The sequence below is a fragment of the Motacilla alba genome, chromosome Z, assembly GCF_015832195.1.
Source record: "Motacilla alba alba isolate MOTALB_02 chromosome Z, Motacilla_alba_V1.0_pri, whole genome shotgun sequence".
Lineage (NCBI taxonomy): Eukaryota > Metazoa > Chordata > Aves > Passeriformes > Motacillidae > Motacilla > Motacilla alba.
The window spans coordinates 38,699,629-38,715,244 of record NC_052046.1 but is presented as its reverse complement, the minus strand read 5'-3'; the positions used below and the strand labels follow the sequence as shown (position 1 = coordinate 38,715,244).

The 15,616-nt window shown below is 37.3% G+C and overlaps 1 protein-coding gene across 3 annotated transcripts in view; it reads left to right on the top strand.

The window, feature by feature from the left end:
- C9orf72 (C9orf72-SMCR8 complex subunit) overlaps window positions 1-14,747 on the top strand; it is a 28,755-nt gene extending 14,008 nt beyond the window's left edge. Inside the window, exons 1-11 of one of the 3 annotated variants that reach the window (XM_038124456.1) lie at window positions 5-478; window positions 1,435-1,920; window positions 4,826-4,885; window positions 5,790-5,885; window positions 6,540-6,604; window positions 7,398-7,470; window positions 10,472-10,588; window positions 11,291-11,526; window positions 12,011-12,068; window positions 12,561-12,670; window positions 12,753-14,747. In XM_038124456.1, coding sequence (XP_037980384.1) covers window positions 1,477-1,920; window positions 4,826-4,885; window positions 5,790-5,885; window positions 6,540-6,604; window positions 7,398-7,470; window positions 10,472-10,588; window positions 11,291-11,526; window positions 12,011-12,068; window positions 12,561-12,670; window positions 12,753-12,939 — 1,446 coding nt within the window. In that variant the 5' untranslated portion in view covers window positions 5-478; window positions 1,435-1,476 and the 3' untranslated portion in view covers window positions 12,940-14,747. Of the gene's footprint in view, window positions 1-4; window positions 479-1,434; window positions 1,921-4,825; window positions 4,886-5,789; window positions 5,886-6,539; window positions 6,605-7,397; window positions 7,471-10,471; window positions 10,589-11,290; window positions 11,531-12,010; window positions 12,069-12,560; window positions 12,671-12,752 lie in introns of those variants that run through there. The other 2 variants (XM_038124457.1, XR_005255257.1) reach the window with 2 other exon arrangements.
- Window positions 14,748-15,616: the final 869 nt, after the last annotated feature.

The window sequence follows — 15,616 nt, the reverse complement described above, 5'->3', positions numbered from 1 at the left end:
GAGGCGGGCGCGGGGTTGTGTTAGCGTCGGGGGTGGTGTTAGCGGCCTCTCTGCTTTGCGGGGAAAGGAGCGAGGCCATCCCGCAGCTGCCTCCCCGCCGCCTCCCCGAGAGGTTCAGACCAGATCTCAACGGTGCGACTCGGGCCTGATCCGGGCCGGGAGCGCGGAGGTGCTGCAGCCGCCGAGGTGGCAGCGGCCGCGGTGGAGAGCCTGTGATGAAAGCGAGCTTCTGATCAGCCTGTGGGTGCAAGGGGTCAGTGGGGGTGGCTGGCGCCGTGTCTTCCCTGAAAATCGTAAAGTCACGGTGTCAGATGGCCAAGTCAGATGGCCTTGGCTGCCGCTCGGGCGGGGCACCGGCAGCCTCCTGAGAAGAAGCCGGATCGAAAGAGGTTTTACGCTTCTGCTGTGAGGTGATAAATAAAAAAGAAAAAAAGAACTTCAGATACAGAGCTCTGGCGAGTTAAGCTGTGGTAGTGAGGTGTGTATTCCTGCTCCGTTGGTCCTGGGTGGGATTCCTTGCTGCTGTAATCGGGAGTGCTGCAGGCAGGAAGGAGAGGAAAGCTGCCAACTGCTCATGACAGGTTTTCCTCAGTATGGGTGGGTTCTAGCTAAAGTTAAAGTTTTCTGTGTTTGGTTGAATTTGTTTGCAAACCTTTTTTATTTAATATCTTCCTGTGACTCTAGCCTAACTTTTAGGGAAGATGGAACTTCCTGTTAGCTTCTGCAGCCTCATCAGAATGGGGAAGCTGTAGAGTTGGAAACAGCTGGGGAAGATGTTCAGGGATTGCGTCCATACAAAATAGGAAGTTATCTGTCAATATATTCTATAAAGTGCTGGGCACTGCTATCATAACACCCTGCGTATGACCGTATGACGTAAAGGATAGATTTATTGTGTCAGTTTTCGTACACAAGCGGTACATTGTGCAGGTTCATCATACTTCTCTAGTGAGTAAAGGGCATTTGAGGTCTGAGTAATGATTGTAAAGTATGCCGCTTTTTTATGTGAAACATACATATGTATATATACAAACTTCCTGAATGAAGTCTATGATGAAATCTCAGGTGAAGAAGCCAGATTGCCTCTTGAAAGTGTCATTTGGAAAGAAAAGAATTGTAGAAAGGCTTTGATTGGAAGGGATCTTAAAGATGATGATGTTCCAATGCACCCGGCTCTGGGCAGGCATGCCATCCCACTAAATAGTGTTGCTCAGTGCTCCATCCAGCCTGGCCTTGAGCATTGCCAGGGAGTGGGCAACTTTTTCCAGTGCATCACCACCGCCACAGTAAAGAATTATTTCCTAACATCTAATCTAAATATTTCCTGTCTTGGTTTGAAACAAGTCCTAACACTATCTGCCCATGTAAAAGGAAGATGAGATAATTATGATGGCTGCTCTAACTTTTTTTCCCTACAATTTTTTTTCTTTTTAGGTAATGTAAGCATTTTAGTTAGACAAGAGAAAGGAAACAGGCATGTCAGCTCTTTGTCCACCACCATCTCCTGCAGTTGCTAAGACAGAGATCTCTTTGAATGGCGAGTCACCATTACTAGCTGCCACTTTTGCTTACTGGGACAATATTCTTGGCCCCCGAGTGCGGCACATTTGGGCTCCAAAGACAGAACAGGTGCTTCTCAGTGATGGTGAAATAACTTTTCTTGCTAACCACACCCTGAATGGAGAAATACTTCGGAATGCAGAAAGTGGCGCAATAGATGTGAAGTTCTTTGTTTTGGCCGAAAAAAGAGTAATCATTGTGTCATTAATCTTTGATGGAAACTGGAATGGAGACCGAAGCACATATGGACTATCAATTATACTTCCGCAAAGTGAACTTGGTTTCTATCTGCCACTTCACAGAGTGTGCGTGGATAGGTTAACACATATTATAAGGAAAGGAAGGATATGGATGCACAAGGTAAGTTTGTTGTTCATTGCTTAAAATAATTGTTAGATTGTCTTTGTGCAGAAGCAAAAATTGAGATGCTGCAACATCTGTTATGTGGAATCCGGAGAAACAAACTCACAAAAGGCTGGTCTCTGTACAGTTTTGAAGGTTAAATGTTATCAGATTATAAATCAGCAAAATCAAGGCTGGGATTTTTAGCCACGGGATTATCCTGGTGATACTGTATTGCCTCTACAAGACTGTGTAGTTGAAAGAGGTTCCCTGCATGGTTTTTAACTCTCTGAATTTCATATAAATTGTTGGTTTTAATTGTGTTAATTTGTGTATTTAAACTAGGTATAATTGTAAATTTACTGTGTTTCAAATCTTTGTTTTCCTTGTTGATGTCCAGAAAAGGGAACTGATACAGTTAATCTTCCCATTCCTGTTCCATGTTTATTTTAAAATAAGAGGGTGTTAACAAACAGTTTGTCAGGACTTAAACTGTGTAGAACTAAAGGGAGATACACAAAAAAACATCTGTTTTAGTCCAAGTATTTCTACTTCTGAAACTTAAAAAGTAAGACATGCTGATTTTTTCTTAAGTGCTGGAACTCTGACCTTTGGATAAATCATGGCTATTTCCTTATTAGGTGAAATCTTTTATGTATTTTTATTGAAACTAAATAACAGTCTAATGGTAAAAATTAAATTTTTTGTCATCTTTATGGAGTCAAAGCTATCTTAGAGCAGTAGAGTGCCTATCATCTGTAATGAATATGGTGATGCACATTTGTCTGGTATCTTCTGTTCTGAAACCTATAGTCAACATAATTTAAACTTACTCTTTGAGTATTCTTTTCTGAACTAATTACAGAAATAACAAGCTGATATTATTTTTGTGGTGATGTTTCCTTCTTGCTGTATTGCCTGATTATGGCTGGTAGTGGTTTCTGAAATACTGGCTTTTCATAGTTTCTGGGGTTTATTTTTCAGAGGAAGCATAGTACATAAAGTTCTTTCTCACTATAGTAGAAACACAAATATTTAATTCCTTATCTAGTCTTTTAAAATCCTGTTGGATGTTAGTAGTTTTAATGTAAGTGAATGGTGTCTCATGTTCCTGATTACTGATTACATTGCTTCTTTCATTTAGTGTCCTCTGCACTGACTTCTAATGAGAGTGGTCAAATAAGAATTATCCATCATTTTTAGCTGTAATACTTTTTCTCAGTTTTTAGATGCTGCTCCTTACCAGTATGTTTTCACAGTAGAAGTGACCTTCAAGCAGCACAAGCAGCATCGAGAGTGATGCTGTTATCTTTTCTTTTCTTTGTTTTTTGTTTTTTTGGGGTTTTTTGGGGTTTTTGGGGGTTTTTTTTTTGTTTTTTTTGGTTTTTTAGGGAGAGCACAGATCCCTGTATATATCTGCAGTTTGTCAGTCTAATTCAGAAAATGTAGATTAAAATTTAGGCATGATTTGTAGAATAATCGTAACTATGATAATAAATTAAAACTGCTTCACTCTGTAGTTTGCATTTTGAGGCATTTTAGCAGCTATGGTTATATCCAACAAATCAAAAAAAGATTGAGTACTTTCTGGATCTGTTTTGGATGTTCTAATAGTTGTGAATATTAGCTCTCATTACTTCTGTGTAGAGCCAGACAACATTTCCAGCTAGACTTGAGATGAGAAGAGTCTTTTGAACTCAAGAATTAGGAGAAACATGAAGCAGTGTTCAGACTGGCAAAGAAAGACAGGCAACTCTGAGCATGTCATCAATATGGGATTAGAAACCCCATTCACCTACTCCAATTTATACTTTGTGTGTTTGTCTAATAATTTTCAACAGTTGTATTTTTGTAAAGAAGTGGCTTACACCATTTGTTCAGCCTTATCCTCAAAAAGACTGAGTTTTTTAAAATGATTGTCAAGGATGTCTTCCTTCTCTGACTGAAGGGTGGAGGTGCCCTGAAGGAATCTGCCTTGTTCCAGTATTTTCTAACCATCTAAAAGAAGCATCGGTGAAAAAGTTTTATTGCTGTTTAAGGGCAAACTACTGTAGCTTATTCCCTGTTCATCTGCTCAGAAAAACCTCTTGCAAACTCTTTTCACATTTGAAGTTGATTAACTCTGAGTAGGTCAGTCACAGGAAACTAATGATTAACCAATAAAAATGCAGTAACCTGTCAGCATCTAGCAAAAAATATCATTAGTTCTCCCAGCGTCTGCTATTTTTTGAGACTTGTATTTATGCTCCAGCAATTAATGCCAAATCCTTTTTGTGAATAATAACTTCATTCCATTGTAAGTTCATATTAAATGCAGTTTGCTATTCAGCTGCTGATGAGCCTGTTTTCAGAGCTTTGTTCAGCCTCTTCTACATTGTTTTGTGTACTCTGAGGTTTCATGTCTCCTGTACTTGGTTATAAAACAATGTTTTGAAGATTTGTAAGTTCCTCAAGAGATGAGGGAAAAACGTCTTTTGTTTCCCACCCTCGCCAGTCAAATAGTTTTTCTAATTCTGAGGATCTTATTTTTTCTCTGGTTATGTCAGGAATCCTCATTCTGTCCTGTATCCATCTGAAAATAAAAATCCATACATAAAGTGGAATTCTTCACCATCATCTGATCATCTGGCATTTTCTTGATCTGTAATGATGAAAATGTTTTGACATTGTCATCAAACCCTTCCTTTCCTGCCCAGACATATGAGATGTGCAGTGGAGGGCAGAGCAGGGAGTGTTGATCTGTGTTGTATGTCATCACTTTCTCCTAAAGTCAACTCTTGGAAAAGAAAAAGTACTTGAACAGTAAAATTTGAATGTAAGAAGCCTGACTCCACAGGGAAGAAAGTGTACTGAGTGACTGGTGTGTGCATACATGCATGAACAAATGCCAGAGTGTTTATATTTAACTGCTTCTCTTGCACAGGAGAGGCAAGAACATTTTCAGAAGATTGTCTTGGAAGGCACAGAAAGAATGGAGGATCAGGTAAAGGCCATCTGGTGGATGTGTATGGCAACACCATTACGAAACCATTTGACTGCCTCTGATGACTGTAGAAGTTGGTGGTGTTTCTTATTTTTGGGATCTGGGCAGATGCATTAGACTGGCTAATAATGTGACATGCACACTAGGCAAAGTTTCTGAAGATAGGATGATGGAAGCTGTGATCAAATTAAAGGAAATTATATTTCATCACTTTAGGGATAAAGTAGAAATTTGTGAAGAATATTACGTTTCAGAAAAGCAAACTCATTAACTTGAAGCTCTGTAAAGGTAGCAGCTTCCATAGAGTCATGCCAGCCTCCTATCAAGGTTGTTTTTCCATTAGGTTAGGTTTAGAATTACGGAGACACATGGAGTCTGTCATGTTGAAATGTGCTTGGAGGCTTAATGGATGAGACTGTGAAAAGAATTTGATTTCTGAAACTCTAAATATGAGACTGTGGCTTCCTTTTCTTGTGATAGATAAGTCAGGAAAGTATTTTTGTATGTTAATGAGTAATATGCCTGGTTTTGGTTTCCAGTCGTTGTTATAAGATCAGACTCGAATGTAAAATGCTTAACAGTGATTGCACGTAACATAGTATGATCAAATTATCTCACATCAAATACTTGTTGTCTAGGCCAGTCAAAACTGATGCTGAAAATTAGCAGAAGACCCAGATACACATTTTAGGCATGATGTTGAGAAGCCAAATATGTGTTTCCAGCTTATAATTATTGATGAACAAAGCACAAGAAGTCTATGCATCAATTTCTGCTCATACTACCTTTCCAAGCAGTAGGAAGTTAGGATGTTTTGCATGTAATACTGCAAATTCATGTTAGTAGTAACTTCTCATATTACCCAATATGCTGTTTTACTTCAAGCATCTTGTTTATTGTTCAGGGTCAGAGCATCATTCCAATGCTGACAGGAGAAGTCATTCCTGTAATGGAACTCCTTTCATCTATGAAATCACACAGTGTTCCAGAAGAAATAGATGTAAGTTCTTGTTTTATTTTTATTCTGAATTTTTGAAAAGTGACTTTCTCCCTCTGGATAAAACATAGCTTTGGGCCTTTACTTTGGTACTCAATTTGCCAGAGAAAATGCCCATTTTCCGAAATTCTTGTACACTTCTGTTGCTTCACATCAAGTTCTCCTAAGTGGTGTCATGCATGGCGGTATTTTTAATGGTTGTCACTTAGCAAAATTGACTGCATAGGATGATGTCATTGTACGAATGGAAAGGGAGTTTGATGCAAACCAAAATGAATGGGCAGATTAATGGATTTGATGTTGATACCTGTTTCAGCGCATTATAGCGTTCTCATGGAAGAAGTAGAAGTGATACAACATGCACTAATCTGAAGTATTCTGGATATTTTTTACAGAAAAAAAACCACTAGGAGAAACCTGACTTGTGACTGGTGAAGACTTAATAATCAAGTGATTTTCTCATTTTCAAAATGCTTTGTCTGAAGACAGGTCTTCTTAAGATTATGCTTTTTGGGGAAGACTTACAAGTTAACTTAAATAGTTTCCAAACAGTTCCCATGTATCAAAGTGAAACTCAATTAATTGGAAGGTGATCAGATTCTTGTCTAACTTTTGTTTATCTTTATTTTGTTTATATTCTTTTCACTTGCATTTCAGATAAGTGACACAGTGCTAAATGATGATGACATTGGGGATAGTTGCCATGAAGGCTTTCTCCTCAAGTATGAAATTCAGTTTTGATTTATGCTGTAGTAAAATGATTTAAATTGTGTATGCATCTAAATGTATCTATCTGCATGTGCATGTGAACATGGATTGGAATAGATTTCTTTATAGGAGGGGGAATAATGACATGCATTTGGCTTTTGAGATTTTTTGTCAATCTGTTATTTTAAAAGAATGGCTCTGGGCTGGAAGCTGCATCTCTGTAGACTCTGTTGTCACAGGATTATTTGTTTTATAATAGAATTCCTATTAAATACATACTTTCTTTGATACCTACATTTAATTTTATAAGACTCTAAGTCAAAGTCTTTCATTTTTTTAAATAGCAAAAAACCTGGGTTTTGCATAAACTCTAAATAAGAGTCCTTAATGGTATGGCATATAGCATGCTTATTGTTGAGTTGTGTATTTCTCTTTTCCCCCCGGTTTTAATTTTTAAGTGGAAATAGTTGAACTTGAGAGCAACTTGGTCTATTCCTGTGGGATAGTGTATTTAATAGGTTTTAATTGATGTTCTGTTACATTTCATTGTGTCTCCTGCATAACTGCATTCAAATATGTAGTGCTTGGTGCCATCTATTTATACACCATCACATATGCTTCCAATACTGAAGAAACCATTGAACTTTTGGATTTCAGCAGTAACCTATGCTGCTGTTTAAAGTCCTATGGTTGTGGGCATGTAAGCTCTATTTATACTTGAAACACTTCCCTTCTTGTGAAGGTGACAATTGTTTCATTTGAAAAATCTGATTAAATGTATTAACCTATGTCTGTTTTTACTTGCAGTGCAATTAGTTCACACCTGCAGACCTGTGGTTGTTCTGTAGTTGTAGGAAGCAGTGCAGAAAAAGTTAATAAGGTAACATACTTTCTAATAAACTGAACTTAAATGCTGATTATTAGGAGTGTTACTTGGAACAAAGTCAATCTATAAACATTCTTGAGGCTGAAGAGGCTGAAGAAGGAAGGAGTACTGTTGTCTGGCTATCTTTAGTTGACTGGTCTAGCAGAAGAGAATTCTGCCAGAAAATTGCCTTTCAGTTGTATTCTGACAACTGTAAGAAAACCAATGTATTTAACTGATAGAGTACATAAATGAGTAGTAAATTAGTCTGAGCTTTTAAAATCAGTTTTTTTAGCTAAAATAGACAAATAGAAGAGACCTGACTGGTTTGTCCATTTCAGCTATGTCATAGAATCACAGAATGATCAAACTTGGAAGAGACCTTTAAGGTCATGCAGTGCAACCATCCACCTGGCACTGCCACTGTAGCCCCTAAACAACTCAACTACATCACCCAGCACCAGATCCAGACGCCTCTTAAACATTTCCAGGTATGGGGTCTCCACCACCTCCCTGGGAAACCTATTCCAGTGCCTGACAGCTAACAGTGAAAATTTCTTTTATAATAATTAATCCGAATCTCCCCTGTCTCATTTTAAGACCATTTCCTCTTCTTGTCTCACTGCAGGCACAGCAGAGACCAGAGACACAGGGGAGACTGGTCCTCACCTCTGCACCCTCCTTTCAGGGAGTTGTAGAGAGTGATAAGGTCACCTGAGCCTCCTTTTTTCAAGACCAAATAGCCATTCCTCCTAAGACATGTTTTCTAGTCCTTTCCTTGTTACCCTTCTCTGCACACATTCCAGCAGTCCAGCACTTCAGTATCCTTTTTGAAGCAAAAGAGGCCCAGAAGTAAAGACAGCATTTGAGCTGTGGCCTCATGAGAACCAAGTACAGGGGGACAAACACTGCCCTGGTCCTGCTGGCCACAGTATATACTGATGCTGATATTGGCCAGGGCCAGGATGCTGTTGGCCTTCGTCATTACCTAGACACACTGCTGGCTCATTTAAAGCTGGCTGTCAGCCAGCGTCCCTTTCTCCTTAACAGCTCTCATGTGACTCTGCCCCTAGCCTGTAGTGCTGCATGGGGTTGTTGTAACCCAAGGGCAGAACCCAGCACTTGGCCTTTTTGCACCTCACGCAGTTTGTCCTTGGCCCATTGATCAAGTCTGTGTCATCAGGTCTCTCTGCAGAGCCTTCCTACCCTTGAGCAGATCAACACTCCTGCCTAGCTTGGTGTCATCTGCAAACTGTCTGAGGGTGCACTCAATGCCCACATCCAGATCATCAGTAAAGATGTTGAATAGGACCAAGCCCAGAACTGAGCTCTGGGGAACAGTGGTAGTGGTGTGTATACAGACAATATCCATGTAATTGGGTATTGTCTGTATGCTCTTAAACAATTAGTGTCTCCATAATTTCTCCTGCACTGGGCAATAAACAGGCTTCTGTGTCATGAGCTGCTTGTGTTTTGTGGAACAGGTGTTTATTTCTCCAATGTGAAATAAAAAAAAAATTATGAACAGTGGGCCTGCTGAATAAGTTACATATTACTTGTAGACTATACATGCTATATATGTATAGCATGCTATATACAAGAAGCCCTTTATACTACATTATAGCATAAAGAACTTCTTGCCTTAATGAAATATAAAAGTTTTTTTTTTTTTTTAATTAAAGGTACCTTTAGTAAACCTATGTTCTGGAATAAACAGTTCATTATGCTTTATAAAAATTGGGGCAGACGGAATGCATTGTTTCATTTGTATTACTAGCAGTGATAAAGGACCTCTGATCAAATCAGCCGTAAATGCGGATGCCCACAAGCAACAGGCAAACCAGGGAAAAGAAAATTCTCAGATCTTAGCTGCAATCACAGCTAACCATAGTTAATATGTATTGTTTCAGAGATTTAAGATTTACACACAGTTAAGTTACTGGAAATGTTATGTGTTTAAGAGAAATGCTATATATGTACACACAAATACTATATATAATACAATAGGAAATGTTAGAAGCTTAAGTAGTTATAAAAAACTTTAAGATCATTAAATAGTTAATAAAAAGGACCTAATGTCTAAATTGTTATGAATATGTAAAATAATATATCAATAAGCTAGACAGCATAGAAAAAAAACAGTGTAAAAGAATGTGAGCCTCAAGATACATCAAGGGTAAATTTCATTAATTAATTCTACACATGTTCTTATGCATGCTCCTTGTGTCATGGTACAACTCTTCTGAAGTAACTGCTTTCTTAATAGCATATTTCAGCTTCCCTCAATGAAAAGAAACACTTGTGGCATATTGTGACAAAAAATGTCAGTCACAAATTAGGTTGTCATTGTTTTAGGTACTGCAGAAACACATCATGCAAGGACAGAGTCTTTTCAAATATCTTACAGATAAGACACTGCAGGTTAAGACTGAAAGATGAGTGGAATGGAATGTGTTCTATTTGTAGTGATAACTCGTAGCTGTTTCACCTCAGAAGTTTGAATTTGGGTGATGAAGTACCTGTGTTCATTGTAGTAGAGAGTTTAGGGAAATTACTGAGGAAATAAGCATCAATGCTTATTTACAAAATTGACTGTGCCTGATTTGAGACAATAACTGCGATTTCATTATGGAATGAACAAAAAATAAGATGCCTGAAAGGCTAGGAAAGTAATCACAGTAACTCATGTTTATTAAAAGAAAGATATAGAAGACAAAAGTGATTTGTTCTATGTAATTGGGTAAAAAACAAACTTGGTTGCAAGAATGTGTGGGATTTTTTCATCATTTGACAAGAAGTTGGATAGTATGGCTTACAGCACCAGTAATTAAAAAAATAAGTAAAAGTAAGCATGTCACTGTTCTGTGGCCTTTTGAAAAGTTTTGGCTTTTTTAATAAACGTGAATTCTTTTGTTCATAATTTGAAATGCCCAAGACAAGGCATTTCAATGCACAGTCTAGTCAGAGTTATTTCCTTACATTTTCATCTTTTTTAAAAACTGTTCTTTTTATGCAGATTGTGAGAACGTTGTGCCTGTTTCTCACACCGTCTGAGCGGAAGTGTTCCAGACTCTGTAGAAGTGAGTCCTCTTTCAAATATGAGTCAGGACTTTTTGTTCAAGGCTTACTCAAGGTAAGTATGCTTAGGAAAGTTCTGTTCTTCTGTAGTTAAAGAACATTCTTCAATGTATGTTTTTGCATATGATACGCAGACACATACAAACGTTTGTGTTCAAAAACATGTGTCACTGACCCATGATGTCATTTTTCATGGCATTGTAACTTTCCTTGTAATTATCTTCATGTTAAAATTCCAAGCCAGTCTTTTCTATGACACATCTGTCTCTTGAGGATTGTTCAGGATTGTTCCTGTACTTTGAGATACAATAATAATACACTCTTGCCTGCTTGGGGCCAGAATTCCAAAAGTCATTTAAGTTTTTGTGTTTTAACAAAACCAAAGAAGAACAGTCATATCAGGCCCGGAGTTTCCAAGTATTTTAAACAGTCTGTAGTAATGAGGGGAGATGACTAGAAAAATAATGCTTCTTGCTCTAGCAAGCAGTCTCAACTTACCAGATAATTATAATACTATAATGCTAATGAGTTCACAAACCAGCTGATGCAATACTCTAATACACAGGTCACCTCAGTACCTGTTTTTCACCTTTTTGTTAAGGAAATCATCCAGTATTAAGGACTTGTTATGCAATATAACCACCAGTTTTTCCAAACAAAATACATATAAAATGTAGGCATGATGTTTTAATATTGTTTTGTCCCAGTACAGCTTTGCATTTTTAACTAAAATAGGGTTTTTTTTCCTCTAAAACAGGATGCAACAGGAAGCTTTGTGTTGCCCTTCCGTCAAGTAATGTATGCCCCATACCCTACTACACATATAGATGTGGATGTCAATACAGTGAAGCAGATGCCCCCTTGTCATGAACACATCTATAACCAACGACGATACATGAGATCTGAACTGACAGCATTTTGGAGAGCTAATTCAGATGAAGAAATGTCTCAAGATCATATTATCCACACAGATGAGAGTTTCACACCTGATTTGTAGGTATTATTCTCACATCTCACAAAGTTACTTGATTTGGGATAAGAATGTACAGAGCCCACTTGCTAATAAACTACATAGAGCTTCTTAAAAGCAAAAAAATTTTTTCAGTTCTGGTATTTACACTTTTTTTGGCAGAATTGACCAGGTCCTTCAGTAGTTTGGTTGTATCAAATACTATTGAAATTAATTTTCCATGATAATTTTGACCATGTCATGTTAATTTTATTGCCTGTTGTAATTAGGGTTATAATAGAGATAAGTCTATTTGACAGAGACCAGCGACTTTTCTGGATTCAGTTCATTTCATCTGAGTGCTTTAAAATTCTGTGTTATCTTAAAAATACCAGAATTATAATTTACTACAATTTTAAATTTACTTTTAACCAGACTATCAACAGTAATGCTACTGCTGTGTTCAACTCCTTGAAGGTTAATATTACTGGCATGAACTCACACGTTTGTTTATTTTCTTTTCTATAGAAATGTTTTTCAAGATATCGTGCATAGAGATACATTAGTAAAAGCCTTCCTGGATCAGGTAATTGTTGCTTTTTTCAGAAAAAAAAGAAACACAGTTCAGTACTTTGATGCCTAGTAACAGGTAATTTAACACAAATACATCATTTAATGGTTTGGTAGCTTTTCTTCATACTACTGCTGTGATTCTTCTCTACTTAAGTAGAAAGAAAAATATTGATATAAAACTGAAACCCCTGCTTAAGTGTGAAAAACAAGGGACATTTTCTATTGCTGTGCAACAGTGTCTGCAGTTACAGTATTGAAAAAACTTCCTGACCGGGAATAATTTCAGATAACTGTCCAAACAGAATTGTAATACAGCTTCATTTATTGTATCTGAGCAGATAGAAAACATAGAAAGCATGCTGACCGTGTACAAATCTGCTGTTATTTGCCTGCTTTGTTATAATTAGGGATATCTTATGTGTGTATGCAATGTTTCTTTATTTTCCAAATTCTTGAAATGACTCTTGAATTTCCATGTCTACCTAATATTCTTAATTTTTAACAGATCTTTCACCTGAAGCCTGGCTTGTCTCTAAGGAGTACTTTCCTTGCACAATTTCTGCTAGTCCTTCACAGAAAAGCCTTAACTTTAATAAAGTACATAGAGGATGACACGTAAGTGAACAGATGATGGAAAGCAGATTTAGAGAAGCTTCTCTTGTTCTTTTTTAAAACACATGTTTTTATTTCCTTGCAGGCAAAAAGGCAAAAAACCTTTTAAGTCTCTTCGTAGCTTAAAGATAGATCTTGACTTGACAGCAGAGGGCGATCTTAACATAATAATGGCTTTGGCTGAGAAGATTAAACCAGGTCTACACTCCTTTATCTTTGGGAGGCCGTTCTACACTAGTGTACAAGAACGTGACATGCTCATGACATTTTAAAGTCTTCCCTGCATCTGATATTGCAGTCCTGCAGAGCACGAAATCTGTCAGTGGGACCTCCAAACTGGTGACAGGCATTGTTGACTGAGGGTGAAGCATCAGGAGCACAGTAACACTGAGGTTTGTCTCAAGCTGCAAGGGTCTTGGTAGATAAGCATGATTTTAATTAATTGGTCTCTTCTGTGTGTTTTTTTAAATTGTAAATATTACCAGAGGTTCCTTGGCCATATTGGCTTAGTGGATAAATGTGGATATGTTTTGGTGTATGATAAAAGGAAGCATTTTAATTTTTATTCCCCAGGAACTTCTTTCAGGTGTGTTTCAGATTTTCCCTGTCCTACTGTGTCAGTATTTTCAGTGTTTTCACAGGAAACAGTATATATGTCCTCACTGACCATGGAGGTTGCAGAAAATGCTCCTTCCAAGAGTTTCAGAGTTTTTAAAACTGTTGTTCATTTGTATGTGGTGCAAATCTTAAATACGACTTTTACTCATCTGCCTCTTTTAACACTACTGCCTTCTTCCTTTAGAGCATTTAAACATGTTTGCAGTTTTTAATATACTAAAAAGTGCTATTTCTGAGTGCAGACCGTTGATTATTTGCAGCTTAAATAGCAGTACGTTGCACATGGGAATTAGATCGTTACTCAAGCAGCTTTTGTGCATGTAAGTGCCAGCCAGGATACTCTTAACCATGTGTTTCTGGACGGTCCTGCAGTGGAGTCAGTGATCCTGGTCAGTGATCAGCTAACTGAGGTCTTTGAAAACATGAAACAGAAGACTCGTGTCATTCCACAGCAGTTGTCAGTTCTTCTGTGTGTAAACTGCTACTGGTAATTGCATTGTCAGTTTCCATGAGGCTCTTAGAATCATTAGAAATGGAAAAGACCTTTAAGATTATTGAGTCCAACCATTAACCCAGAGCTGCCAGGTCCACCTATAAACTTTGTTCCTAAGTACCACATCTACACATTTTTTAACTCTTCCAGGTACAGTGATTCCACCACTTTCTGGGCAGATTGTTCCAATGCTTGACAAAATATTTAGATTAAAGTATTATTAGACCCTTCCAAAGAACATCAAGGTGATAGCCGAAGTAAAAGATGAAACAGTATTTTTTTTCATTTATGTCACTAGTAATATATTTAGTAATCGTTAATTTAGAGATGTGCACGTCTATGAACTGATGTCATTAGCATTTTAGTAAGTTAACTCTAGTCATTAAGCTTACATATCTTCTTAGTTCGGCTTAGCATATCTTCAACATAGCTTGAAAATCAAAACACATTTTCTATTGGTATGTCTCAACCTTTCTTTCTCAGTAGCATGTAGAGCAGCGCAGTGTCAGATGACTCCAGACTTTTTTTTACCCAGAAATCAGAGGTGTATCTGTACTGCACATTGTTGTATCTCTGCTCTTTTTGGACAAGTATAGGAATTTCTTTGTGTTATGTTTCAGCATAAAGTCGTAACTCAATATTCATTGGAAAAGGCAGAGAGCTGCACTAACTGGAGAAACCATGGCTGCTTTATTGCTTACCTTGTTTACAGCTCTCCTTTGTAAATAGGTTTGTGTTTTCAAGATAGCTTTTTAGTATGACTTCCATGCAGTGCGGCAGAAAAGTTAGAAATTAGTTTCACATTTTTCCTGGAATGTCTAATACTCAGATTTTAAAAGAAATACTGTCCTTTATTTAGATGCCCAAAATTCCCTTACATTTCCTCAAAGACAAAGATTCTCTATCGAATGTTTAGAGCCTCTAAGAGATGTGAAATTGAGCCCCATCCGCACACTGTTTTTGTGAGTTTGCATCGCAAAAGAACTGACATTTTGTGCAGCCATCTTTTTGCTGTACATGCATGTAGAACTCTTGCAGTAAGCTTGGTGATTCATCAGAGGAACTTGTGAGAATTACATAAGTTGTGCTGAGATTCTGTTTGTCATTCTACCACTACTGTTCCTTTCTGCATTTTCAATTGAGATGTTAGATTCTGAATGTGCTTAAGTTGTTGTTCTCATGAGTAAATAGTGAAAGAAATGTACTAAACACTGCCAAAACTTCTAATGTAGAAGTTGTGTCAAAATATAAGAGCTTTAAATCTGCTGCTGTAATTAATCCTTTCAGCTTGATAAGCATTGGAAACTCAACACTGACACTACTAACAATGAAGCTTTTGTTTACTGAAGATTCTGTTACTTTTTGAAGTTACTAAAAACTGGAAATTCAATTGCTACTTTTGTTGCACTGCTGTCACAAGTACAGAATGTCTAGTGAAGTACATTGTTAAATGCATCTGCATGTTGTGTTGTAAATCTAGCTCAGGAAACAAAGTAATAAAATTCTTGCACAATTTTTGGACTTTAATTGTTGCTGATTTTTTTCACAGACTTTCTGCTTTGTATCTATAAGCATCATTATCTTTTATGCTTTGAATTAAAGAAGAAACCTTTCTTCCTTCATGTTAAATTAAGTTATTCTTGGATGTTGCTGTCACTGATGAAAGTCACATGTTATTTAGTGCCTTCATTTCTGTTAAGGACTTAGTCATCTCAAACTGCTACTGATGGGACTTGCTATGCCTCTGATGTACTCAATTATGAATTTTAAAAACTTTAAATCCCATAGATGAGAGGTTAGAAATGTTTTATATAGCAGTCAGTGAATACCTTTCTTCA